Source organism: Daphnia pulicaria, chromosome 7 (genome assembly GCF_021234035.1).
Source record: "Daphnia pulicaria isolate SC F1-1A chromosome 7, SC_F0-13Bv2, whole genome shotgun sequence".
In the NCBI taxonomy this organism is placed as follows: Eukaryota; Metazoa; Arthropoda; class Branchiopoda; order Diplostraca; family Daphniidae; genus Daphnia; species Daphnia pulicaria.
In genome coordinates this window covers 17,960,049-17,987,681 of record NC_060919.1, presented here as the reverse complement: position 1 = coordinate 17,987,681, position 27,633 = coordinate 17,960,049, and the positions used below count along the sequence as shown (strand labels likewise).

Below are 27,633 nucleotides of genomic sequence, written 5' to 3'. Positions count from 1 at the left end.
AATAGAAAAAGTCATTCAAACGTTTAATTTGACAACGTTCAAGTGCAGACGAATTGACCATTCGCATGTTGGAAAGTTTTTGACTGTCATATCGATTTTCGCGCCCGATGCTAATCTTTTTTTAATGGGCGACGACGATTACAACTCTGCTCAATTGGTCGTTGGCAAGTGCTCAATATTTTGTATACCGCGAAAAGCTGTTTACGAAGAGCTTTGATTAACTATTTGACGAGTCAACTGCTGTCTCCTGGAGAATTAACGATTCAGTGGATACCACCAGGTAATGTGCAAATTAGTCTTACCCATTATAGAACGTGGCAGATAGGAAAACACGATAAACTACAGTGAAACTTAATTGTTACATTTACAAAGTTCATATTTAATGTCTGATTGACAGAGCACTCTACTTGATGCAACTTGTGAAGCTGATTTATTTGTATGATGCACTTGCAAATATCATCGTAAATTCAAGAGATGATGTGGCAAGTTTCGTATCATGACTTATTTTGATTGTCTCTCACTTAGGATTGGCATTACATCCATGACAATGAAGCTGTGACTGCAACCAGGACTACAAACGGTAAGCTCAGTTACCATATCAATCTCAGAATGTCTATATATACCCACATGTACTACCATGCTGCTACCATCACACATAAATATCCGAGTCACATTATTTTTGACTCTTGGTCGTCCACTCGAGAGTCCCTAGGCGTATGTACTCGCTATATTGGAAATAGGAAACCGATAGACAACGATGAGCTTTCAAACTCTCGTGCTATGTTTGGGTATTTTTTCTCCTTCCAACTGGAAGCTACTTGAGCAAACCCCCTGGTTCCCCTCAAGGAAAATTCCTGTGAAACAACTACATAAAAATTTCTGTTTCACTAGAGTTTCCATCATCATGTTATATTGGCAATTCCTCCTTTTGTTCTCTCTCTTTTTTTTTTAAGCCTTAAAGCGATTCGATCGATTGAAAAAAAAAGTGTTTTGTTTCTTTTTTTTTCATCCAATTTTCTTTTATTAATCAGCTAGACTCGAGGGAACAGATATTTTTTATTTCCAGCTATTTGAATGATGAAAAATGGCTCTCCCTCCCTTCCACTGTCAAATTCCTGGAATAATTCTCCGTTCGCTTGTTATCGCAAACGGATGAATTCGACAAACATGTCGTTATTATCTTCTAGTTTGAGTTAACACAACTCCCTAGAGAAATTCTTGACGTACGTCACATGTTGAAGTGATTCCTTGACTGCCAATGGACATTGTGCAGAAACTTATTGTAGCGAGTGGCATTCGATCGATTCGTAGACCACATGACCTATCTTCTGCTGCCTCTTGCCGTTCGTTTTTTTCTCTCTTCTTTTCTCGGCGTGTACATCAGTGCTGTATATATATAGTTGCGTTCTAATCCGGTATAAACAATAGTAGCAGTAGTATAGTAAAGGACCTTATTGATCCGCCGAATGAAAAAAAAAAAGAAGTTGATTTCTTTTTCTTTACTTTTTACGGTTGTTCCGTGACGGATTGCGTCGACTTTGTAGCAGCAAGGATCCCATGTGAAAGTGATAATTTAGTTATTCTGTCTCCATAGTCAAACAGGGTGAGCCACGTGCCTTTCCGCCAGAGATGTGGGCCCTGACTGACGGATGTTGCAGACGGGGAAAATCGGGATTTTTTATTTATTTTATTTTGTGTTTTACACGACAAAAAAGACATTCAATGCCCGTTGCCAGGCACAATTCGCGACGCCGTGGATTGAATACGATTCGAACACACCGCACACACACACACCCTCTATTACGTTAGACTTGTCGTTTTTCCTTTTTGGTCCTACCCTCTTTTTTGTCACGCTAAACTAGTCGCTCCATAGTAACAGCGTCGCTCGCCGTCATCGCCGCCGTTTATTTTCGATACTCTTCAATGTCTCCGTTCAAATTCTCTTTCTAAACGAGTATTTGCCGTTGTTTTTCTTGGGAAACGATTTTTTGATGCGCTCCCGACACGACACTCGGTCACGCCAATCATATATTTCACCGCCGGCCAAATGCTGCCCGTCTCCACCCAATTTTCTCGATAATAATAATTGAACGTGAGCAATAGCTTTCACCGCCATCTGTCGGCTGTGCGAACAACGCTTCGGAGACGCACATAATTATGTAGCGTGAACACTTTTTCCAAGAAACTGACGATGATCTGTTGAGGGCGTGTGGCAACAGAAGGGGAATGTGCGTCCAGGACGCAGAAAACGTAATCATCTTCCGCCGTCGGCCCTTCTTCCCCCACCCATCACTAAAATCGTGTCTGCGTCGAATTTGCGCGACCAATCCGAGCGGCAAAAAGATTTTCTTCCAACGAAAACATTTTTTGGGGATAATGACCTTCTTGTGGGGTCTGGGCTGTCTATTTATTATTATTTTTTTTATTTAAAGAAGGATGAGCGCGCCTAATTCCAGCCGGATGAACCGCTAGCGGCCGCCTGAATGTTTTGTTGCTTTTCTTCCGTGTCCAAGATTCCGTTTTCTTTTTTTTTCTTTTGGCGGAGGATATTTATGTTTTTGATGTGAACCCGACCGAATAATGAAGACGGAAGAGAAAAGCTCCATCCGATTTCTAATAAGAGGGAAAACAAAAATTCTGAAAGGAAAAGGATAATAACCTAAAGTTCCGGGGTCGTTTTGATGACGGCAGCAGATGTCAGAAATCAATGTGCGAAAAATGGCTATAAATTGCAGAGAAAATGAGATGGAAACGTTTCTCCCATCTTTTTTTTTTTAATGGACATAATCAATCAATCAATTGGGCGCCCATAGAATATCTCCCCCCCCCCCCCGGCCAGCTCTAGCGGAGATTTGTGTGGTGAGACTCGGTCACGGCATGTTCATTACAACTCGTTTGTGACCGCGGACTAACACGGCTGTCTAGGCAGCACCGACTTTCTGAAAGGCACCAATAGATTTGTTTTTCATTCATGGCTGGTGACAAAAAACGTAATAATAGAATCCGGAACCAATGGGCGACACGACTCTTCTTTTCTGGGTGGACTGATTGACCTTGGCGACGTAATCACATTTCTTTCCGGAAAAGCAAGCAAAAGAAAATGAAAAGAATTGCAGACGCCAGTTGTTTATTGTCCCGATTCCAATTCATCGTTTATAATGTGCGATGAATATATTGCTAGACTTGTTTTCACGTCTATTGATTTATTCGATGATCCTTCATTGTGTGTGCGTGATATACCCGTTCTATCGAGGACTGGTAGTATGACCGCTAGATGGTGGCTCTTCCTGAATATTTTGTGCAGTCCTTCTCCACACAAGGGGAGGCCTTAAATTAATTGAATTGCCGAGCGAATGAATTGGGAGCTCCAAAACAGCATCAGGTGTACAGAATTCAATTACGAAAGGCATTTCATCAGGTTTTTTTTTATTCTTTTTCTTTTTTATACCGATTCCACGCCAATAAAAAGTTATTAGATTGGCTCCCGCCGGTTGCAGATTTATTATTGGAAAAACAAATAAACAACATGGAAACAATTTGATTAGTGAACCGCGAATAGAATTGTTTCTCTATAGCTTTCTCTCCCGTCTTGTATCGCAACGCCATTTCATTGAAACAGACGGTCGCCCCCGCGATGGGATTTGGATTTATTTGTTATGACATAAATTCGAATTTTTATTTACAACATTTTGGCCACCGAAACGGAAACACGCCAAAAAATGGAAAGAGATAAAAACAGAAAACAAATAAAAGGTAGCAATAATCCAAACACGCAAACATTAACATACACACAACATATCGTGTTATACATTCACCGTCCGTGACAACAGCACAACAACATGTGTATCACGCACGCACCGCGCTCCTCTTTCCTTACAATCTCTTTTCCTTTTTTTTGTTATTTTACTTTTTTTGTTCTTATTTGTCCCGGCGTCGAATAAAAACTTTTTGCAAAAGTTTAATCAAATTGATTTATGCGTATATACATAATTTTGTCGTTATAATTCGTGAGTCGTGGGTGTTCCGCTAGTGACAGGTGGACCGTGATATATAGTAAGGGGAGGAGGTTATTTATGATTATTTTTTTTTTTTCCTTTTTTAAATTTTTTATGCTTGGCATTTGAGGTTTAATCATTTTTCTTTTTTATATAAAACACTTTTTCAACCCTTTTCCATGTTTGGGTGTATGATATAAATCGTATCAAAAGATGAATTGTCTAAAATAAAAGAAATTCACCGTTGCATACTGGAAATGTTTCGCCGAACTCTCCGCCGCTGGGCTGAGGGTTTCATAACTTTTTCATAAGAGAAGCAAAGGTTAAGGGATGCAAGGGAACCATTGAATGATGATGAGATATCAAAAAGGATTTCTGAAAAACAATTAAAGGTCAATTTTTTTTTTTTTTTGGGGGGGGGGGTTTGATTCGATTAGATAAATAGAATAGATTTGATGTTAGAATATATTATGTAACACGTAATATGGCGCAACCCGTCTATCTAAATGCGTAAATGTTTATGTTGGAAATTATTTTTCTCTACATCAATATTTATACAGTAACAAATATTCACTCTCACACAAATTGTACATCCAGCACACTGGGGATTTTATTTTCTTTTTTTTCGTGTTGTTTTCTGGTTATGGTAGGTGGTGAATTTGTTTTGTATTCAACGAAGTTTTCGTGGTCGATACGCCGAAGTTCCGTTGACGGCCGCCTTGCCGCAAAGTAGCCGCTTGAAGGCTTGCCGGAATTCCGGGCTGAAGATGGTGTAGATGATGGGGTTGAGCGTTGAATTGAAATAGCCGAGCCAGAGGAAGACGGACAGCATTGTCTCATCAAAGACCCAGTCGGGTCTCAAAGGCATCAGCAGGGCGCAGACGAAAAACGGCAGCCAACAGACAACGAAGGCGCCCGTGATGATGGCCAGCGTCTTGGCCGCCTTGCGCTCACGTTTCGCTTCCAGCGTCTCTCTTTTCTTCCGCACTGCGTTCTCGGTCGTTCTGGCCGTCGCCGCCGGACCCGCCGACGGTGGTTTGATAATGACGGGACTGCTGCTCAGAGCCACGGTCGAACCGTTGAGCGGCGACTGCCGGTTGGCGACGGCCGCCACGGCCGCGTTGCTCTCCGGCGTGATGGGCATTGCGGCGTTGACGTCGGGAATTTCGATGGTGAAGGCCGTCGTCTGCTGATTGGGTGTGTGCTGGCCGCCGTCGTCTGCGGTGGCGATGGCCATGGCGTCGTCTGAGCTGGTCCTAGCAGGTGGCTCGTCTTCTTTGATGTGTTCCGATTCTTCGGCCGACGATGAGGCGCCAGCTGCCGGACACTTGAACCAGCGGCGCATCATTTTTCGATTGTCGTTGGCGTCGTGATTGAGGTGGCCGCCGTGGTGGTCCAGCTGCTGCTCCTGCTGATGGTTCTGATTGGGACGTTTGCGTATCCTCCGCCTGGCCGTCTGGAAGATCTTCCAATAAACGATGAGAATGACGGCCAAAGGGACGTAGAATGTGGCGCAAGTGGCAAAGATTTGATAGGAAACGTCTTGACTGATGAGGCAGCGCTGCTGGATGTTGACTCGGTCCAGGAATTCGGCGTCTTTCCAACCGAACAGCGGCGCAACGGATACAATCAGCGCAACAGCCCAGACGAGGAAAATCTTCATCCATAACATCCAAAAAGGGATAAAAGGTTGTTAGCAAAGAAGCATCCATATGATGATGCAACGGAATCATTTTGACTTTACCATCGTCCCGATGCGACTGACATTGCGATTGTGGATGTAGTCCAGATTAGTCACGGCCCAGTATCTTTTTAATCAAAGAGTAATAAGTTAGCAAACAGTAACTTAGGTAACAGATAGGAGGGGGGATAACTGTCAGAGTCTCAATCGAATCGGATGCCCCAAAATAGTTCAAAGGAAAATCCCAACCCCGTATAATAACCGATTTAGTAGAGACGTCTTGTTATGTGCGCGTATAGGCTCTAGATGTAGTTCTCTACACATCAACTTGGAAATTTCTTGCCGATAGTGAGCAGGTTGCGTCACCATCAGACCGTGTAATTCGGCATCCCGCCGAGTAGAAATCGGACTAGCTCTTTTCTCTTTGAAGTAGGAAATGTACTACTACCTACTGGATGTAGCAAATATTTATTTAATCAGTTACTTCAAATGGCTTTTTGGGTATGTTTTATTTTCGATACGGCAATCAATTGAATCAAAGGCAATCGCATCTGATAGCTACACACCCAACTTGTTTTTTGTTTGTTTGTTTCGGATTGTTTTTCTGATTAACTTTTCTTGTTCCACTTGAGATAAATGACGTAATAGTTGATTGCCTGGAATACTCTCTGAAATTGGGGGGATGTGTGTGGGGTGGCGGGGGGATCGATTGTGCAGGGTTCAGTTCTTTCATTACCTGTCGGTTGCTATGGCCACCAAGTGAAGAATGGATGCCGTGCAGCAGAGGACATCTGAAGAGGTCCACATGTCACACAGTTCGGGTCCGAGGATCCATCTCTGGCTGATCTGTTTTTTATTTTATTTTTTGCCCACCCAAAAAAAAAGCACATTCATGCATCATAGATTAGATTAGAAACGTAAATAATAATAATGTCGTACGACATTCAATGGCAACAGGAAGAAGGATAGCACTTTCCCATCGTCTGCCGATCCACTTTATACCCTTGTGTGCCTGGCACGCATTGTTGCGTTGCCACGCAACAACCGAAAATATTCACGTTCAGCCTCCTCTCACGTTATCTTAAGAGGCTTTCCCTATTTAATGCCATTCCTCGTGTTATATTTAAAAGGCGAGTAAAGGCCCACAAGTGTGTCTCTTTCGTGCATTGAGAGAGAGAGAGAGTTGGCAGCAGCAGCGCTACTGGTTTGTAGTTGCAACACTCGACAACACAACACAAAGAAGAGCTGAACGAGCGATCTCGACAGAAGGAAATTTTTCTTTTTCTTTGTTGCGTCGTTATTAAGCCGGAAGGAAGTCCCTGGGCCTCCGTTTATTGGAGCGTAGCTGGAAGGTGGGTTTTTGGAAGCCTGGCTGTAATATAGCATACTTTATTGTTCATATATGGATGTGGCGTCCAAAGAATATCGCATCAACAAAGAAGACTTGTATTGCATAGTATATCAGGCTCTCTGTTGACTGGCGGCTATAATAGTATGTTCGCTACCTCCGGCAAGCGATGAGGATTTAGTGTAGGCGATTAACGAGATCCTCCGCGCACGGACGTCGGCCCGTGTTAATTGAAGCGACGAGTTATTTGAAAAAATAAACTGCGAGCGGCCAAACTCTCCGTTTTGCACGAGCCCTTTTGTGTAGTCGAGTCTAGACTGTTTCCGCTTTTTACACCCATTTTGAAAGTTTGTTTTTTGTCCGGAACTGCGGATAACGAACCCTTTTGAATGGAATGAATAATTTCAGTTGGTTGTGCTAAGTTGTCGTGGGCTAAATATAAACCCAGCCAACCCGTAACTTGTCGAAATAATGAGCCCATTATGATGAAAATGTTTACCTCGTAGACGGCTCCCAGAGGCATGACCAGACAGGCGACGAGCAGATCGGCCACTGCCAGCGAAACTATGAGGTAATTCGCCACGGAATGTAGATGCCTCTCTAGCAGGATGGCCGCAATCACGAACACGTTACCTGTCAAGAGGGAGAGAAATGGGGATTAATCGAATGTCTTCGTTTGTTTGGCCAATTGGTCTCCCATCCACCAGAAAAGTTGTAAGACGATCGGTGGCGGCTATAAAAAGATGGGAAACTTAATAAGCTGCCATCGAGACTCTTGCATTGCCGTGGCAACAAGTGTCGGATGTCATCGCCCCAAGTTTGCGACTCCCTCGCAGACCCCTATAGCCTACACAGAAGGCCCAGCCGAACTTGTTTGCGTCCGTTCCTTCTCGCTCCCGCTCTGTTCCAACTTTTGGCTACAGGAAAGTTGACTGAGATCGCAGCACCGGGGGTCGAGTGTAGATCTCTCGACGACGTTCACGTCATTTGATACTGTATTGAACTGTCTCCCTTTCTCTCTCTCTCGCGACAGAGACACACCGCATACACACACACACACAGCGACGACAACATCGACACACTCGACTTGGGCTCTGCTCGGCAGCCATCGTCTGTCCGTGATGGCCAACGTTACAAACACTCTAGGCACGAGCCCCCCCCCCAAAAAAGAGAGTGTCGATTCTTGTAAATGTCACTTGTCTGATGGATATTATTTTCCCAGGGCCCCAGGAAACTTGTCAGAAATGCAAGTAAAAATGGGTCGGCCTTTTATACGCATGAAAAATTCAATTTGACGGAATGCCTTCCGCATCTCGAAACGTAAGATGGGAGCAGCGTAGATTTCTTTCCAGCTCTCTCTCTCTCTGTGTATCTTTATCGATTTGTTATTTATATCCGCCCCGAGCAGATGCTATGCAGACACTTATCTCTCCGTCTCGATTCTTTCCTTGGTTTCATTCTACTGTTTGATATCTACTTTTCGACCGATGCCCTCGCGTATACTCCACTGGCGTAATCTTTCAAGAGGGAAAAAAGAAAAGGAGAGTCAATTTTTTGGGGGCGATTTCTACCGCATCTCAGACTCTTGTCCAACTTTGTACTCGATCCAATGGCCACGACTTTCTGCTGGCGAAAGTTAGTGGCGCGCGTAGGAAAAGTTGTTCTTCTTCTTCTTCTTCTACTCACCAATCAGTTCTCGTTCAGATTTTTATGACCAAGTTTTCTCCCTCTTTTAGAGTCATTGACTGATGATGAACTTTTACGAGTCGGCCGGAATCCTTGACGAGCTCTCTTCATCGATGAGTAGCCATCAGATCTGGGCACATCAAAGGTGAAAGGGCCCATCAAAGTGGGGGTCGGCCAGAGAAAACAAGACAAATCATTTGCCTTGTGCCTACGCCCAAACTTTGATCAAAAGGGCCTTCATGGCTGCTGCTGCGCCTATACGTCTATTCACTTGGGTTTTGTAAGTGAAGGTGCCGACTTGCGTTTGACGTGCGCAGTTTGGGCATTTCTGTCGATTAGGAATCGGCCAAAGTTGATCGGCCAACAGCAGCAGCAACAGCAGGGGGTTGTATGTATAAACTCGCACTTCCTTTAACGGGGCTTGTCAATCTCGAACGCGTAATTTATGTGTATAATGTTCGTTCAAACCCTATCCAAGTTTCGGCAGACGGATTTATAGCAATGTACACTAGTACTAGACGAACTCTGGAGACCCAACGAGTGTGTAATGGAAAACGTGCATAATAGACGGCTTCCAGCAGTTTTCCATATGCTGATGACATATGCACAAGAGCAAGTGTACACGGCTGTAATCTAAAGGCTTTCATAGTTTGGAGAGAGGGGGAGGCCTGAGATTTTGTTTTTCTCTTTTTGTTTCCCTTTTTTGCTATTATTCAGCCAGCAGAGAGCTGATGGCGAATTCTTGTTTGGATGGAAATGTGAAGTATGTTTTGGGAAAAACATTTGCAAGAGGGCGGGCAGCAGCTATTACGTTAAGCATTCATCATTTAGGACGAAATGTCGTCGTCGTACTTTCCCTATTCTTGGCTCTTTCCATTTTCAAGCTTGAGGGGGCACTTGTCTTGTTCTCCTCCGTCGCAGCTGCACATCACTTGACTCGGGCACGTTCTTCATCATCAGATGTGTGTGGGTTTCACGTTGATGACAATTGAGCCAAATGCAGAGGGAGAAAAGGGAAGGATCGCAATAATCTAACCAGGGGAGAGCTAACCACATCTCATTCACGGCGTCACGAATCGGACGATATGCCACGACCCAACTGTTGGGTGCTATCGCAGTACTAATGATAATACAACTCGTCCCAGCTCCTCCCGACATGAGACGACAATTCTATCGATCGGTGGCCAGCATCAACCAACCCACCCGTGATCGATTTGCCAGCGTTTTGAAGCGTGAGTGATTGTATTATTTACCGACGATTGTGGCCAGTATGAGCACTCCCAAGATGGCCGAAGTCAAGCTGGTGAATATCAAATTGTCTTCGGGTCGCTGTGGGTTTGTCGAGTTGATCCAATAATCGCTGGCGTTGCCGCTGTTGTTGTTGTTGTCGTCGGCGGTGCCGGCCACCTCCAGGAAAATATTACCGGCCACACTGCAGTTATTCCATTCACAGCAAGCGGCGGCGGCGGCGGTTGCGGCAGCTGCTGGCGTGCTGTTGTTGTTGCAATAGTGCAATAAGTAGTTGTAGTATGATGAAGCGTCCACCGGCCACGAAGATAAGTTGAGATATTGCGGCGGCTCCTGTCCGGCCGCCGCTAATGATCTGCTTTGATTCCCCGCCATCTTTGCAGAAATTGTTTCCGATGGCCCCCGCTGATTTATTTATGTTCCTGGACAAGGCAGAAAAAAAAGAGAAGGAGACATGTTAGAAGTTGACAATGGGATGCGTGTACATATGCACTGGTAGTATATCGACCCATACGTTGCGTCTAACAATAGGATCAAACGACGGAAGCGGAATCGGAAAAGAGTTGGTATTCCCAATGCGCGTGTAATAGACCAACCCGAATATGGATGATGAATGTGTCCATGTTATTCAGTTGGACATTTTCCTGTAATAGCAGCAGCAGCAGCAGTAGAGCCAAGCGGATAACTAATAGCCAGCAGCTCTCTCGACGAATCAATAATCCTAATGGCCTCCTATCGAAAGTAATTTCATTTCCCTGGGTTTTTTTTTTGCTCTCTCTTTTCTTACTTGGGATTTGTTTGGAGTCGACTTTATTCTTATTTCTGTGGATATGCCAATTGAATGATGATGGCGGGGTAAAACATAAGAAAATGAGATCCGAGTTGCGTAATGAAATTGTCGCTTCTCTTTTCAATCTCGTTTTGCTAATAATAAATTCAGCACAACGAGTAAACCGATTACGCGTATTCGGGAAAATTGGAAATTGAATTGTGTCTCAGATTCGATTCCTCCCTCTCTATAATCTCATTCGTTTTTCTACGCGGTTACCTTTTTCATTATAGCCTACTTCAAAATGCTTTGATTTTATTACTGAGAATGGGAGCGACGTTAATCTTGATTCAGGTGTCTGGTTCACATCGTTTCTCTCCCGACGCATGCACAGCAACGGTAGCACTGCGCTTATTGCCTGGCTGTTAAAATTGGAATTGCTTTAGATGAAGAAGAAGCGGCCAATCGAATTGGCATTCAATAAAATGAGTGTGCCGGTGTGTTAGACCGGATTGGATAGGGTGGTAACATATAGCAACAGCAGTAGTGAGTCGGCCTCCATATAGGTTGATGGGTGCGGCGCATTTTATGGGCGATGAAATCAAATTTTCCCGGGCTGGTATCTCATTATACCTGGCGGCCTTTTCTGATGAAAATACTTCCGCCAGGCGTGATGGAATCTGCCGGCGGAAGGAAATGATTGGGCCCTGCCCTCTCTCACCTCCTCTTTTTTTCTTTTTCTCGGAATCGAAATGAAATGGAGTTTTATCTTCTCTCAAAATATGCTCATCTGATCTACAACATTTGCCAGAGCACTCTGGCTCCCGTATTATTAGTGTAGAGTACATTTCCGTGTGCTCAGTTATTAGGTTAGCCATCTAATCGGATGGAAGAGTGAGAGCCCTGCCGTTGACTTCCAGACATTCGCCCCTCGTCCTTGGATGCGCGTTTTTCCTTTTTTCTTGCCCGTCTTCTTTTATGGATGCGACCGTCAGCGTGACAGGCTACGTCATGGATCATTCACCCAAAAATTGTGGAGAGTCATCCTTCCTTTTCACTTTGATTTTCTTTTTTTTTCCCATCTTCGCATTACGACGGGGCTTAAAATGTTTTGTAAATATTTTGACCCCCTCCTACTCGTTGGGATGGAAGAGGAGGAGGACGTTGTTATTGTTATGACGCGGCCGTGTATTTGCATGTAAATATGGAGGGTGAACGGATGGTCGTAATATGGGTCCCGCACGTAGTGCCATAAAGGCCGCTGTGTACAAGAGCGGCAGCAGTAGCCCCATACAGATTTATTGGACTGGCGGTCCCTGCTACTGGTTGACTGGCTGTGAATTGTTAAGGAACGTGGAATTATTAATATCACGAAATGGGTTATAAGCGCATTCAGGCGCCAGCGTCAATGCCCTTTATACGCACGCAGTGCTGCAATTCCAAGAATGCAGCCAGCCAAAATCTGCCTGGGTTCGGTTGATTCCGAAATGAAGATTTGATCCGATTGTCTTTTCTGCTACACAAACATTGCGCGCCTTGAAAAAGTGAGAAAATAAAAACAAAAGAAGAACGGGGGGCAATTTGAGTGCGTTTAATTGGAAGAATTTCGGGTCTTTCGGGTCGTCGTGTAGACGTTTACTCTGTTACGGTTAGAAGCCAGTAGGTCATGACATTGAAACGTCATGGCTTAATCAGGAATGTTAAGGAATTATTCAGGGTCATGGACGGTACGCGGTTAATTACACTCTAACCACTTGGAGAATTCAAAAGTTGAATTTGTTATGTAATGGGAAACAATTTATGTAACGTTACCCCAATTATTTTTCAATTTTTTATTACTTGACTCTTCCTTTTAATTTACAACTAGCTAGGGCACTGGGTGTGCACTTCCAACTTTTTCTCGCTGCCATTTAACATTACATTTGTGACTTTTTCTCCTTGTCAACTGACGCTTTCGAAACGCTAAACTTTTCTTCGAAATTTGTTTGACAGGTCAGTCGTCTGGTGTGAACGGAGTGTGGGAGTGCCAATCAACTTGGTGAATATCTGAAACTAGTTTTCCATTTCGGTAAGTCGGGATTTTTCTTGCTTATTCATTGGCCCGTCACTCTTCTTCCATCCTCCGTAAACTCCGTTTAAACGCCCACATACATCGGAAGTAGATTCCAACTGTTTCCGGTTTCCCATTTTAAACCGCAATTAAATTCTACCTCCGTGCCGGGTTGCGCTGTCAATTACTGTCGCTGGGCTCTGCGCTCCCACATTTCCAAAGTGCCGCTTCTTTAATCAATTCAGCAGCTTTTGATTTAATTGTGAATAATTCCCGGCCACCGTGTACTACAACATCGTCTGCAAACTTGTGTTGCTACACTATGTATAGGTTAGTGTAATAGCATCATCATAGAGAGATGGAGAGGGACAACAGTAGACTTAGGAGGCATTAAATTTCGTTGCTTGAGGACGTTGCAAGGTATTAGTCTTGTAGTCCGGCAAATCGGCTTAAATGCTATATTTATATGTTATACAAGTTTTTCCGGGTAAGGTTTATCGAGCGTGTGTCTAGGCTCTGGTTTCTCTATGTATACTGGCCCCACCATCGCCATGATGTACAGGAATAAAAAGGGAAGGAGGGATCTCGCTGTGATGAATTAGACCCTCGTTCCGGGTTATAACTTTTTATCCCAATGAAACTTGCCACTCCAATTGATTTGAAACATTTCGAATCACCCACCAAAACTTTGAGACTGCTGCTGCCTGTTTTTTTTTTTGTTTTTTTTTTAATTTCGAGTTTTAAATTCAATTTATTCGTGGCAACTTTCCTACCCCCGGTTTTCCGTGACTGTCAGCCAAGATCTTTTTGGATTGTTACTACCCGTCACCGAGGAGATGTAGACACACGATGTCTCTCATTTCCGGTCGCATTTCTGGTGAAATCAAATTGAGAGAGAGTCTCCGACGTCCAACTTGAGATGTGGACAACAACAACAACAACAAGGAGCGCGGGGGGATGGTCCGAAAATTGCGCTCAGCATTGGGCATTGTGCCGTTTCCGGTATGATGAACTCGCAGAGTTTCTGCTGCACCAGAGAGAAATAGAGAAGGGGGTCTGGTCCAGTCTCTCTTATACAGTCTATCCTTCATTCCGTTTTTCCGTCTATGTTTTATGTTTAGACGTACGACGTATAACAAGAAAGACTCTCGACTTGTCCCTCTTGACTGACAGATGGGTGCTACAACTGGAGCGCCACATATAAGTTGGCAATAAGATTCGGTCCCGAGTCGAGATAATATAGATAGGCTCCTCCGCCATGGATCGAAATTTGTTTCTCGTCGCTATTTTGTTTTGTAGCTGTCAATATTATACGACTGCGCTGGTGGCGGGTGGCCGGCAGTCTTGCGTCCGATAGCAATTCTATTAGCAATTGTGGCAAAGAGACGAACGCCATTCCAGTATTGCTTGCCGTCGCCGGAAGCTGCTGGGCGACGACTTGTCCTTGTTTTTCACATCCCCCCCCCTCCTCCCCGCTGCCTCAATGTCTGTCTGTTTACTCGGCTGGAATCGGTCGGTAGACGAGACAATACGACATTCATTACAAGTCTGTATGGAGTATATGCGGACTCGGCTGGCGCTCTGCGCGATCGCAGTGCAATTCAATTATGTACAGCTCATCCCAATCATTCTCTCTCTGGTCGCTGGCTCTTTGAGCCATGCACAACACACACACACACTCGCGCTCCTAGCTCCTTCTTCCGACTCAAGTGCTTTTTTTAATATATTTTCTCTTCTTCTACTTCCAGCGGCAGCTCTTTGTGCCAGTCTTTCGTTCCGTGTTGTTGATGTCCTCCTCGATCTCTTTTAGCCTCTCCCCACTCTTCTTTTCTTTTCTTAGCTGCGCCGTCCATCTCCTTTTAGAGTCGGCACAGCCTCCAACAACTACCACCACCACCACCACACATACACACAGACGATGAGTTATTGATATTTATCTATGGACCTTTACTGATGTTGCAGTATCTACTGCAGTCCAGCGCATCAGCTCCATAAATATATCCGTTTTCCTTCTTGCCCGTCTCATTTTCCCCTCCTTTTTAAGAATTCGGCCGATATTGGTCTCTGTCTGAACCTTCGGCTCCTTTTACTTGTTGTCCACTTTGATGGCAATTTGCTTGGCATCTATCGTCGCCCTACTGCCCTTTCACAATGCGGTGAAATGGCCCACATTTATTGTTTGTATCGAGATGGGAAAGATGCGCGCCGACGTCTGTGTGGGGGAGTTCGTGCGGCCATGTGAAATTCCGCTCTGCTTATCCGTGCGTGATCGCGATCCGACATTCCATCGATTTCTATCAAAGGACTTTTGTCAAAAATTTTTCAGGAGTGAAATTGGAATTTTTGGAATTTTCTTCTCGTTTTGTTTCTTTCCCTTTTTCTTCACTTGGAAGTTGTTTTTCTTTTTTCTTCTTCTTCGTTTTCCGTGGCTTTTGATTCGACTTCCAAGGATCTTCCGTTTGAGTTTTCCGGATGCAAATCGACAGAAGGCGCCCGTCCGTGTAGACGGACGGAGATCGTCGAGTCGATTGCGCCGCCATTTTTAATTGAAGCTTATTACTAATGGCATTGGGAAATGAAGACGGGGAGGGAAAAGGACGACCCGACCGACTTTAGCGAGAAACGGCAAAAGTGGATCGCGTCACGAGTGGATCATTAGAGGGAACCAATTTCAGGATGACGAATGGCGTCCCTCTCCCTACCCCGGGATAGCGAATCTTGCCCTGCTGCTATGAAATCTGTGGAATCAACAAGAAAATGGGGGAAGACAAGTTTTTAAAACAAAAGTATCCCCGACTGACTGGAAAGTTTTGCAGCTCTTAATTTACCCTCGTTTTCAATAATCAGCATTATTAAGACTCGCGCAATTTTATATACGGCCATTGAATTAACAAAGTTTCTGCAGTAAGTAGTTGCCACTAAAGTCCCTCCCACTTCATCTTGTATCCCTTTAGATAATATATCCAGTCATTTTTAATGATCATTTCTTATGCGCACATACGTGCTCTGCTCTCTCTATAAGACACCCCCCTCCCCCGGGATTCTCAAATTTTATTTGTAAAGAAATGGGGAGGGGCGGGAGAAAGTTCTTTCACGTTGAACATGGATAATATTTGTTTGTTGAACAGCGAGAGAGGCAAATGGAAAATGAATAAAGGCGCTGCAGCATCCGTTAAGAAAGCGGGCGGAGGATTGTGAATATCATACATATGTAGGAACAACATCACACACACTGGAGACAAAGAAAGAGGGATAAATAAGAGCATCCATTATTTGTGATCAAAAGTTTGTTTGTTTTGGCTCCGCTCTGTCGCTCCTATTTTTCTTCCTTTCTTTCTGAAAAGTAGTTTTTACTTTGTTTCTGCTATCCCGTATCGCCTATAATTAAAATGCAGTTTCGAGAGCTTCGCTAGATGCCAAGAAGAGAGATAGAACGGGTTAAAAAAAAAACCGGGTCCCGGCTTTTTGCTAGCGGGAGTTGCGCTCACGACAGGCTAAAGTCGATGGGAATAATGAACTTTGCGCTCGTGTTTAGCAGCATCAATCGAAGGACGAGAGAGAAGGAGCTGTAAATGAATGACGTTAATGTGTTCTCAACTTTTGGACGCTGCTGCTTAAACTGCTGCTTCGTGCATTTGCGCTGACAAAAGCTGATTCCGCTCCAAAACTGAAATGCCGCCCGGACAGCTCCGGTGCTGGGAGGGATTTTATTTTTCATCCCTCCATCCTTCCTGTTCAATCTGTTTCTTCTTCTTTTTTTTTAGCCAGCACCGTGTGTTTTATAGCGACATCAAAAGATGTTGATGATGTCCTGACGTCGCCCATCGTCCGTGGTCTGATGGGTTTCCGGACCTTCCGAGTCCCTTTCCATCTCTCCACCCGGTTGCTCATCGTCGATGCAAATCTGATGAAGGGACGGACCATCTCTTGGACTCGTCATTCGTCTCTATATGTCGAGTCTGATTTATTCCTTCATCAGATTTAGTCTTTCTAGTCAAAACAGTTCACCGTAGAAGGAGGGAGGGAAAAAAAACACAGTTTATTATGTGTGTACACTTTTTTTTCTATTTTGGCTCCTGTGTTGGATCATATCGCGTGGGGGTTCCTTTTCCTTTTTTTCTTCTCCCTGATGTGACACACACACACACTGTGCTCGCTCGGATGATTTTGATAAGAGCACCAAAAAGACCATGTCAACCCTACCCCGGTTCTGGTCAATACATCTCGAAACTTTTCTTTCCGATAAATTTCATTTTCTTTGCCCTTTTTATTTCTCCATTTTTCTTTTTTGGCTGGAAGCACAAGAGCAGTAGCCCCACGGTTTTCCCTTTTTTTTCCCTTTCTTTTGGCCGATAAAATAGAAACGAGAGCGCACCCCAGACACAGCCTGTTCGTGTCAGGTGGTATATATCATCACGCTCAGTTGGGTTCTTTTCACTCCCTCCTCTTCTATAGACTCCCTTGATGCTGTTGTCTGGGTGTTTCCCTTCTTATCCCGTCACGAAACGCGCAGGGGTAAAGAAGAAGAAGAAGAAAAAAAGTCTGCGCAAAAACCACAGGCCAAGAAATAGTTCCGCGTCTTCTTCTATTCTACTCTCTGGTCCGTGTGCCAGGAGAAGAGGCAGCAGCAGCAGCTCGTCAAAGGAGATTTGAGCTTTTTATTGATTCGACCCGATGTTTTTATACGATCGGTGCCCTACATATTCCCAAGTCGGGGAGAGAGAGAGAGAGGGAAATTCACGGACATGGGGACGTATAAAATGTATTCCGGTTGAATGGGGAGTGGGCCAGCCGTTTCGTCGAGTGTCTGTCCATGTGTAAAGGGAAACAAATTTGGCAGAAAACAGGAGAAAGACGAGAGGCCATTTCGCTCAGTTGCTGTCGAACCGCACGACGGTTCTTTTCTCTTTTCTCAAATTTATTTTCGATCCCAAGAGCTCTGCTCGGCTCGACTCCTGTCCTCCTCGGATGTCTACTCGACCCGACTGTGCCGGCCAAGATTTCAGAGTCAAACCATCTGCGAATAATGGCCGAAATAGAAAAGATTCTTTTCGGCCAATATTTAACTTTCATTCCGGCAGGAAAAATGGGAGTAAGCCCAACAGCTGTTTTGATATTTGCCCAGTAATCAAAACGATGTTTTTAATCGAGGACCAATTGCGAGAGAGAGAGAGTTAGAAAAGATGCGTCATCACCGGCACTCCTGGCTGTGATCGCATCATCCCAAATCCATTTGCTTTCGCGTGTGCGAGTCAATATAAACAAGATTTCAGAGTGAGATGGAGAAAAGTGGCGGCTTCCAGCGTCTCTTTTCTCCTCGCCTTTGATATCAAATAATAGGATTTCCGTCCTCCTCCCTTTCATTTTAGGTGGGCGGAATTATTCTGTTTGACTTTGTCAAATATAGTGTATTATAGATATATCTTTGGCAACTGGGCTTTCATCCTTTATTCATCCAACACTCTTTTTTTTTTATTTTTTCGCCTTCCTCCTCTCGACTAACACAACAAACAAACGGCTGGGCGTTTGGAGGTGAAAGAAAAAAGGGAGATAAACGACACGAGTGTCGAGCGGATGAAATCAATCGGCGGATGCCGGTGGAGAGAAAGGTCGGCACGGTACAGGATGGAGAGGGAGGAGGATGTTTGCGCTTGCTTGCCGGATCAATACACCGTGAAAAAAAAAAAAAGGAAAGTGACGAGAAGAGAAAATGTGCGTGTCTGTGTGGCTGGGCCCTTATAGTTTCTGTGAAAAAAAAAAAAATCTAAAGAAAACTCTGTTGGTGTGAGCGTGTGCGTGTTCATTATATTATAAGGCAACTCCACTCGAGCAGCACTTTTGATTCTCCCTTTTTTTTTAAAAAAAAAAAAAAACATAGCGGGGAAAATCATAAAAAAAGTTGAAGAGAAGAATAGCATAATTCAAAAAAATTATTATGATTCCCGCTTAGAAAAAGCCCGTGAAGAAGAGAATTGTGGGATGGAGAGAGAAGGCCAATAACGAACTTTTTCCCTTCCATTAAGAGATTATTTGACTTGAGAGAGTGATAGCTAGGATCTAAATTTCAAAAGAGAATTTTCAAACATAGCCCACTTGATGATGGAGACAGGCACACCTTTACAGGAGCGACCGGTTGGATGACGTCATCCAAATCGAAACGATAACAGAAAAAGGATGGTGCCACTCTTCTTCTATTTCATTTCTTCTTCGCCTTCTTCCTTCCCCCATCTCTCTCTCTACTCGACTCCTTGACAAAAGATTGGCCCACTCGAGCTCCTGGCAGCTCCTGGTAGTTCCTCCTTGTCTCTTGTCACACGCATACACGGCCCATCTGTCAATGGTGTGGCAGTGGCGGTGATGCGCATCTTTCCCCAACTAAAAAAGAAAAAAAAAAAAGAGTCTCGGTGGATGGCGAACGATATCGCCAGCTGCGACCAAGAGCGAGAGAATTGATTGATCAAGAAGCAAATGAAAACTTGGTAGGAAAGATGTGGTTCAATATTGATGACGACTCGAATCTCAAACGAGAGAGGAAACTTTTTTTGGTTGAAGGGTTTTTTTTTCTTCAAAGCCTCGGGTGCGAAAAACCTTGACGAAAACTTTTTTGAGAATGCTAGACAACCAGTGAAGGAGGCAGGCAGGAAGCCATGCCTATTGCCCGTACGTGTTAACATCCCATTTGATAGATAAGATATAGTAGACGTTGTATATACAGTGCGAGCTGACTGTCGGCGTGATTGGTTCTCTCGGCTGCAGCAGCAGCAGGAGCAGCAACACAATGCTGCCTTGATTTGGCCCATTTTCCTTTGGAGAAACAGATGCAGTCAGACTGGGATATTTCTCCCCTTTTTTGGCTTGCCTCCTACACTTGTTATCAATCTCTATTTTTCTCCGCCCTTTTTATTTCCCCGGAAAGAGGAAGAAGAAATAAGGAATTTCTTTTTCCATATCTAACGTCTTTTTCTTTTCATTTTTTCTTTTTTTCTTTATTTCTCGTTTGCTCGCTCACTTCATTCTCCGGCGTGTTTATTGATTTCATTGTAGGGTGGAGTGGGGGGAGGGAGAGAGAGAGAGAGGCTTAGAAACCTCATTGTCGATTGTGTTTTGTGTGTATCGGACGGTTATTATTATTTGGGGTATCTGAGAATTATTGGGGACTCGGTGGGATCTCGTTAAGAGACTGGCAACAAAAGGAGTCGAACACACAGAGATCGTATCGGTGACGATGTAATCGAATATTATATAACCCCACCCAAAAAATAGGAGAATAAGGAAAAGGGTCTCGATATCAGATGGGATGTTTCTTTTTTTTTTTTAAAATATTATCTGCTTGCAAAGTTATCGATCTCGTTCGTTTCTTTTTATACACTGACGTTTGCACTGTCGTATTAGAGAAGTGAAGGCAAACCCTTGCCACCGGAAAAAAGTGCTAAAGTCGGTTCCGGATGGGGAGGGGGGGGGGAGAAGATAATAAGAAGAGCAGAAGAACTATATAGAGGAGTGAAATGATAATGAGGAGACATGCAGATATCAAGACGTTTGACACATTCCAACTCTCCACCACGTCACGTCATCAATTTATGTCTGGCATATAGTACTAACGAAGGCTACGACCTACTAAGCAGATGATAAATAATGAGTCGTCGTCGTAATAAGCGAGGCAAAATGAGAAGGGATATATAGACAGTTTGGAGGAAAACCAGAAGTCGACGAAAAGGGAGGCTAAAAAAAAAAGGAAAGAATCGGAAGATGCCAAGAAACAATGGCGACTTTATTTACTAGCAAAAGGCAGGGCTACATACAGTGTCTATCTAGAGTATATAAATAATCCGATCCAACTGGAAACGATTGTTGAAGCAGCAGTTAGTTATTTCTTTCTCTCTCTTTATTCTCGCTTCCTCGATTGTTCCCCCGCTCCTTGCAGGATCCTCAGCCGGGCGCGCGTTTCAAGACAATTGCCCGTCGAGAATCTTGAGAGGAGTGGGGGGCACACACACACACACACACCATTTTGCGCACACCGTTTATATCTAACTCTGGTGGTACTATCCGAGATGGGGTCGACCCAAAAAATAAGGAGAAACGAAAGAGTTGATCTTTTTCTTCTTTCGCTTTTGCTCTTACACTCCTTTGCACATACAGTGAGTATGGCTCCTAACCTATAACCCCAGCTGCGCGTCGCCCATCAGGCCGTCATCCATATATACACTTACCGAGATTGCCTCTTCTCTCTTTCAAACCCCGTTCGTCTCTTCTCTCTCTTTTTCTTTTTTCGCTTTCTCGCTCTCTATCTATCTGTGTGTGTGTGTGTGCGTGTTGGAGCTGTTGTGATTCGTGGGCTCCCATGGCTGCTGCTACTGCTGTGTGTACAACACACAGCTCGATCCTTGGCTCCTTGTTGATATTCTACCAGAGTTTCGGCAGTTTGAGTCGTTTCTTTTATACGTTTGTCGCCCTACCCCGGCTGCCATGGTGCGTGGGTGTCATTTCAAACGCCAACCCCCCATCGTGCGAGTCGCTCTTTTTTCTTTTTTCGCCAGTGATGTAATAAAAAAAACCGTTGCTGCCTTCTTTTCTTGTAAATGTTTTGTTGCCGCTCTCTTGTTCAACATCTATTCTCTTCTCTTCCGCCATTTACTTTGGACGCCCTGGCGAAAAAAAGAAAAAGAGAGAGAGAGCTCGTGCCACGCACTCCAAGATAAGTCAACAACTGGCAATTGTCATGCGACCCCCATCATATCATTGTTGTTTTCCCCTTTCCTCCCTCCCCCCCATGTATATAGCCTTGCAGGCTCGTTCACTGCTGCTCTGCCTCTTTTGTGGGTTGTCTCGACACTTTGGAATGCGACGTGAGTCACACACTTTTTTCTTCTTCTTCTTCTATTTCGCTTCTCTATGCAACCGCCGGGACTTGCTCTATACTCTACCACCCAGCAGCTGACTTGTCTTCCGCACTCAAACAATATAAAACTTAACGAGCCAAGTCGTTTTTACCCTGCTGCTGTGGCACCCTCGCCAACTAACCCTAAGACGTACGTTGCTGTAGTTATGTAGTTAGCTATGCTGGGCGAACGTGTCAGAAAGAATAAGCGGTTTTCGGGCTGGTGTGTTTGTCTATGACCAACAAAACTTACCGTTCGGGGTTGGCTCGAGTTGCCTCTTTTTTTGGATCTTTTCTCCGTCACAGTGTTTGTTGTGTCTGCCCGTCTCGTTTCCCTTTTTTCGTGTGTTGGCTCCTCCGTTCGTCGGATTTGAAGAGGCAAGGGATTTTCAGTTCTCCCACCAGACACGACTATTCGAGTTCTTGTTCACACTTTGACTGGGGGGATCTATTGAATGTCGTCAGTACACAAGGATCACTAAAACTTCCGGTCCCGATGAATTACAGGCCATGGCGCTGGAGGCAACTTCTTATTTAAACTTTTTTAAAACGTGACGGAAACAAACTGCACCAAAAAGGAGGTCCCGAAATAAAAGAATGGATGAGTGTCAAAGCCGCGGCCCTTAAAGAATTTGAAAAGGGTTCAACAGAAATTTGTTGAATTTGTTGGTGGGGAAATCGGGAATGGATCGAATATAGATACGGAAGAGGCGGATGTCGGATGGGAGAGCTTAGGATTCCGTCGACAGACTGAGACGACTGTCGAGCAGTTTGCCGAGCTCAAGCATCCGCCTCAGAACAGGTATCATTGGGTATCAAGTGCTCTGCTGCTGCTGCTCTGTCTGGGCCGCCCCATCTCTTTCCCGGCGATCGCAGCATTTGACCTGCGCAGCAATTCCGGGCCCCCATTTTTCCTGCGTCGTCCCTTTTTCTTTAGACATCGCAATGATTATCACACGCCTTTTCCTACCCATTTTTCTCTTGTACGCTGGATTTCGCACTTTTTTTTTTCAAACAACAAAAAAGTGTACAAGGCCTTTTGATGTTTCGTTGCATTTTCGTTTTTTTTCTACCGGCGTCAATACGTCCATCAAAGACACGCAGCACGCGTTATTCGTTGTCGATGTGACGACCGAGAACACTTTGTTCGTCCGCAAATAGAGTATCGGGGGCAGAAATGACCTGTCGACCCTCTCTTCTATTCTTCTTTCTTTCCCTCTTAAAGTGGTTGACGACAGCTGATTATCCCGAATCAGGTTCTTTTTTGTGTGTTGGTCCCTGGTGGAACGAAACGAACGGAAAATAGCGGGTGGGGGAAGCGTCTCTTTTGTCGAGAGACCCTCTCTCGTAAATGAACGGCCATTGTGAGTCTAACAGGTCGGCCGTTTGATCGATTTGACTCGGCGCTGAAATATCGTCGAGTAGTTTGGGATGGAAAAAATAAATCGAAATTGCCTGCCGTGTTTGTGGGTGTGAAACGTGTTGACGTTAGGAAATTGAAACGTTCCCCTCTCATATTGTCGCTTCTCACCACCGTGTGATGATGTGTATTACACGTATAAAGAGGTCGGCGAACCCTCCATGCATTATATAGCTTGCACTCGCTTCGTGACTCCCGCTTCGTGTTGTAGTTGAGGAAAAGAACACCCACATCAGGCGGACAGGCCTACTTGTTTGACAAAAGGCAACACTATTATTATTGCAGCACTGCACGGCCTAAACTATACACAATGTCGGAGGCGTGTATTTTGATATAAATCCAGGTCGCCAGCCGTGTAGGCCCGCATAATAGCGGGATCAAATCCTTGATGAAAAAGTAAAAAAAAAAAAAAAGAAATCCTTTTACCGATCCCCCCCCCCCCTCCGCACCCCACAAGCTTCGAATATTGGGGCGGATTATTTTATCGTCTAATAAATCTCGGCCGTGTGTGAAGAGAATCGACTTGATATTCTGCATATAGGTGTTTGTGAAACACGGCTGCCGCTCTCTCCTGTGCTGGAAAGAGATCCCGCGGGATCTACACCGCGCATAAACTAGACACACACGCACACACTCTAATGTAATATGTATTATTCCGTGCGTACCAAACTCGACTATTTGCTGGTCCATTTTCTCTCTGGGTTTTTAATTCCACTTTTAATTTTTTTTTAAACAAAAGGAGAAGGAAAGTAAGAGAATCTCTGTGTTTGTTTTTCTCCTCTTTTTCTCTTTAAACCACCGCCATGCGATGTGCTGATGCCGAGTTAATCCCGCGGGCCGCAGTGTATGTGTAGCGTTCATATCCCCTCCGGGGGGCTTAGATACTGTCGTGTGTGTGGTTGTGCTGCTGAGCTTTTTTATGTATTGCAATAAACGAAGAACAGCCCGGAGAAAAGTCCTCCAGGAGAAGAAGAAGAAGAAAAAGAAAGCAGATGAAAATGCAAGTGACAGCAAACTCCTCCTCCCTCATTGTTCTTTTGGTCATTATAATGAAGAGGGCGCCAGTGTCTTTTTAATAAGAATTCGCTTTGATCAGAATTTTTTCGGATTTTTTCTTTCTTCTTTTTTTGGTCGACTCTTACGCACATCAGACTAATTAAGGGTGTGCTGCTGTTGTTTCCCTTTTTGAGAAAGTGGGGAATAAGAAAAAATCTCCTGCCAACAGCAGTGCGGAATCCGATTGTTTGCCCTCCATCCGCCGAGTGCATTAATCGCACCCTCTCTTGTTTTCTTTCTCCTTTTTTCGCCATAGACATTGACGTCGGCTAAGTCTAACACTGTCGGGTTTACGCTGGCCGAGCTATATATAGTGGTGGTGGTGGTGTGCTAGTAGCACTTTCCGACGGCCATTAATCTGTCTGTACATATACGCGCGTATAATAAGTGTATACATCAGTAGCTGCTGGAGAGCGAGCGGAGGGCTGCTCCTTTTTTCTTCTTTTTCTTCCATCCGCGCCTTTCCAGTTTCCACTGATGCAAGAAGCCAATTATAATGAAGATGTACTCGCACAATATATCTACTAACTACTGTTTGCCCTAGTAGTAGTATAGCAGTACATATTTACGATTGTATCCCGTTCTCTCACACCGAGTCTAATAATTAGGAGCCTATTAGGAGCTAGCTGCTCGCTGTGTGGATAACATGTCTCGATCCCCCATGTTGAGTCTATCAGCTTAGCCGGAATAGTTTCAAAAGTGACTTGAGGGCGTTTAGTGCTATATGGCCTGAGATTCCCCAACCAACCAACATCGAAAATGCTTTACAGACTGTGCGAACTTGTAGCTCTTGGGCAAGTGCAGAAGACGAAAATGCGTCGAGTATTAGGAGCGAAAAAAAAAATCAATTCGTCTGAATTGTCTCTTGATCAAAGCGTGTACAAGGTTTCTACTAAATAATCATCAATGATGAAAAGAAGAAGAAAAGCGAGAGAAAATGCTCCGTTCTTGTCATTTTTTTCATTCCCCCCCCCCCCGGCTTTTCTTGGTTTTGTTTGTTTTTTGGACCTTTGACGTCGAGTTTTTGATTGGCTGCCAAAGGATGAGTGCACATCTCGTTCACGCAAGTTTTTTTCTCATTTCTCCTTTATTTGAATGCTTATGCATACCCGCATTGAAGAAATAATATATAAAGGGAGAGTGTAGCAGCTAGATGTTACCCAGAGATATCAGATATTTATAATATACGTAATATTATAATATAAATAAGAGATGATGAAGAAAGTTTCATTTCTACTTTTTCATGGCGTCGCCATGGTGACTCTTTTGAATTTCACGTCGGTGCTGGAGATCTCTTTTCCCACAGTGACGTCTAATTGAGGTAGTGAGCGGATAAACAGGCCCCCACCGAAACGGTAAAAGCGGCGCCCGTCTATAATATTTCGACGACGTTTTCTTTTCTTTTCTATTCATTCACGTGTTCTTGATCTTCCACATTTGATTGATTTCCCTATCATTTACCTCCATTTCATTCTCCTTCTATTTCGTCGCCACTACAAAGAGCCACCACGAAAAAGACAATTTTGTTTTCTTGTCTTCAAAGTTGTCGGTGCGTTTGGCTATCAGACCGGGTGACGTATTACGCAACTCGTTTGTTATAAATTGGATTCTTTTTTGTTTTGTTTTTTGTTTTTGTTTGGTCGCACTCTGGGACCGATGCCTGGCTCTGTAACTTTGTTGCGGCCAAAACTTTTGTAATGCCCTTTGCCAAAGGAAAACAAATTTGCCATTGTTTTGAAGAAAGTCAGAAAAGGGCCACCAACCGCGTTTGGATTCCGAGTCATTGAGTTAATTAACGATTCGGGCCGCCTATAGTGAAGATTAACGACACGTGCAATCACGAGTCATACTCGTCTGGCGGGCGGCAGTGAAATGAGCCAATAAAACTGGGAGTCGGATATCGTCAATCAGCTAAGGTCTCAGGCCCATGCAGGAAACGTAATAAATATTATTATTACAGTCGCCTACTGCTTCACTTATTCAAGGAGGCTCCCGGCCCCGTAATGGACTATTTAGCTCCTAGGAGCGCACAAAGTACTCAGCCAGAGGACCTTTCACTCGAGCTTGGCTGTGTGGTGATGTGATGCGACGTGATCCAATACTGGCCATCGTGCTTTTGGATGGAAGCCAATCACATTTTTCATTACGTCAAATGGGCCCAGCCTAAATACAACAGCCCAGTGCGTCCCACACGCTTATAGATTCTCATCTTTTATCCGTTAAAAAAAAAAGGGGGGGCCGTCTTTTTATTTTTGTTTTTGCTTCCATCGGGAATATGCGAAGGCAAGGCCCTCCGGCGAGGGAGGATCAGCATTTAATAAATAAATATTATTCCCTCTTGTCTTCCAAGAGGGTCCTGGGGGGGGGGTTATTAGGACCGTTTTTTTTTCGGACAATTTGGGGGTTTCGTACAAAATTTTATTTTGATCTCGTCTGTGATGGGTGGGCTTAATCCAAGTTGTTGGGAGACGAACAATGTGATGTGGAAATTGTCCCGATCCGTTCAGCGGAAGTAAGAATTTAAGGTGGGGGGCGTCGATTTTGAATAAATTCTAATCGATATCTTAAGTATTGCTAATTAGACGATTAGTGTCGTCTGCTTTACTTTTCGTTTACAAGTAAAGCTTGATAGAAGAGAAGCAATACAAGTTTTGAAAAAGAGACTAACATTTCAAAGAACAACAGAACGATAACTTTTTTGGACGTGGATGCACGGAAATGAAATTACAAAAAATTTGGTCATCGTTATGTGAACTTTGCTGTCGCAGCTTTCCATGCTCTACACTCTACGCTGTTTGGCGGGTAAAGGCTCAGAATAAAAATGGGATATCACCGACTATGGGAGCTTAAATAGAAGAGTTAAACCAAGTTTGTGAATTGTTATTTCCTGACTACTGGCATCATTTATCCACTTTAAAAACCTTTCCTCTTTGCAGATTTGAGGCCTGAGCCAGGCATCGTAACAGCAAATTAAGTTTTGCTTGTGCTGGACCTTCAGTCATATGATTTGACTGTAGACCTCCTGTCATCAGGAATAATCACAGTATCATCACATAGGTAATAACTTTTGTTACTTTTATTGACCTGCATGTGACATGCCAAATTTTGCACGATGATGCATGACTTGCTTAAATGCAACTGCATTTACTGGTGTATTTCATGGAAACCTTCAATTACCCTCTTTACTAACAATTAGGGTATACCCCTGGTTTACAACTGTTGTCTTGTTTTCAACTTCTTGCTTTTTATTGTTTCTGTAAATATTTTTCGTAACTCATTGTTGACATTTTTTATACAGCATCCTCTTTAATTTGAGAAACTTCCAGTGTCGACTGAGTTAAGGATCTCTTCAAAAATCCCCTTTCTTTCAATGTCGTCGTGTACGCCCCTGCGAGTTTGGGTGTCTAATCACGAGGACTCTGTTTCACCTATCCCTCATCTGGTGGATTCAACTTTTCTGTGGATGGATGGAGCACCTGGATGTGGATGCCTGGCTGTA

The 27,633-nt window shown here is 44.1% G+C and overlaps 1 protein-coding gene and 1 long non-coding RNA gene across 3 annotated transcripts; one reads left to right on the top strand and one right to left on the bottom strand.

Moving 5' to 3' along the window:
* The first annotated feature begins 78 nt into the window (after window positions 1–78).
* LOC124349212 lies at window positions 79–27,633 on the top strand. 2 transcript variants are annotated; one of them, XR_006920233.1, is made up of 5 exons: window positions 79–280; window positions 526–580; window positions 12,720–12,795; window positions 27,071–27,191; window positions 27,433–27,633. It is a non-coding gene; the product is annotated as an uncharacterized LOC124349212 (long non-coding RNA). The 2 variants fall into 2 exon arrangements; XR_006920234.1 differs by lacking the exons at window positions 27,071–27,191; window positions 27,433–27,633 and adding an exon at window positions 13,270–13,648.
* On the bottom strand, window positions 4,419–22,442 carry LOC124348948 (5-hydroxytryptamine receptor-like). The gene is made up of 6 exons (XM_046799364.1): window positions 21,912–22,442; window positions 9,964–10,380; window positions 7,524–7,657; window positions 6,413–6,522; window positions 5,740–5,803; window positions 4,419–5,652 (listed from the first exon to the last, which is right to left on the bottom strand). Exons 2-6 carry the CDS (start codon window positions 10,331–10,333, stop codon window positions 4,666–4,668), a joined length of 1,665 nt encoding a protein of 554 aa, XP_046655320.1. The 5' UTR covers window positions 10,334–10,380; window positions 21,912–22,442; the 3' UTR covers window positions 4,419–4,665.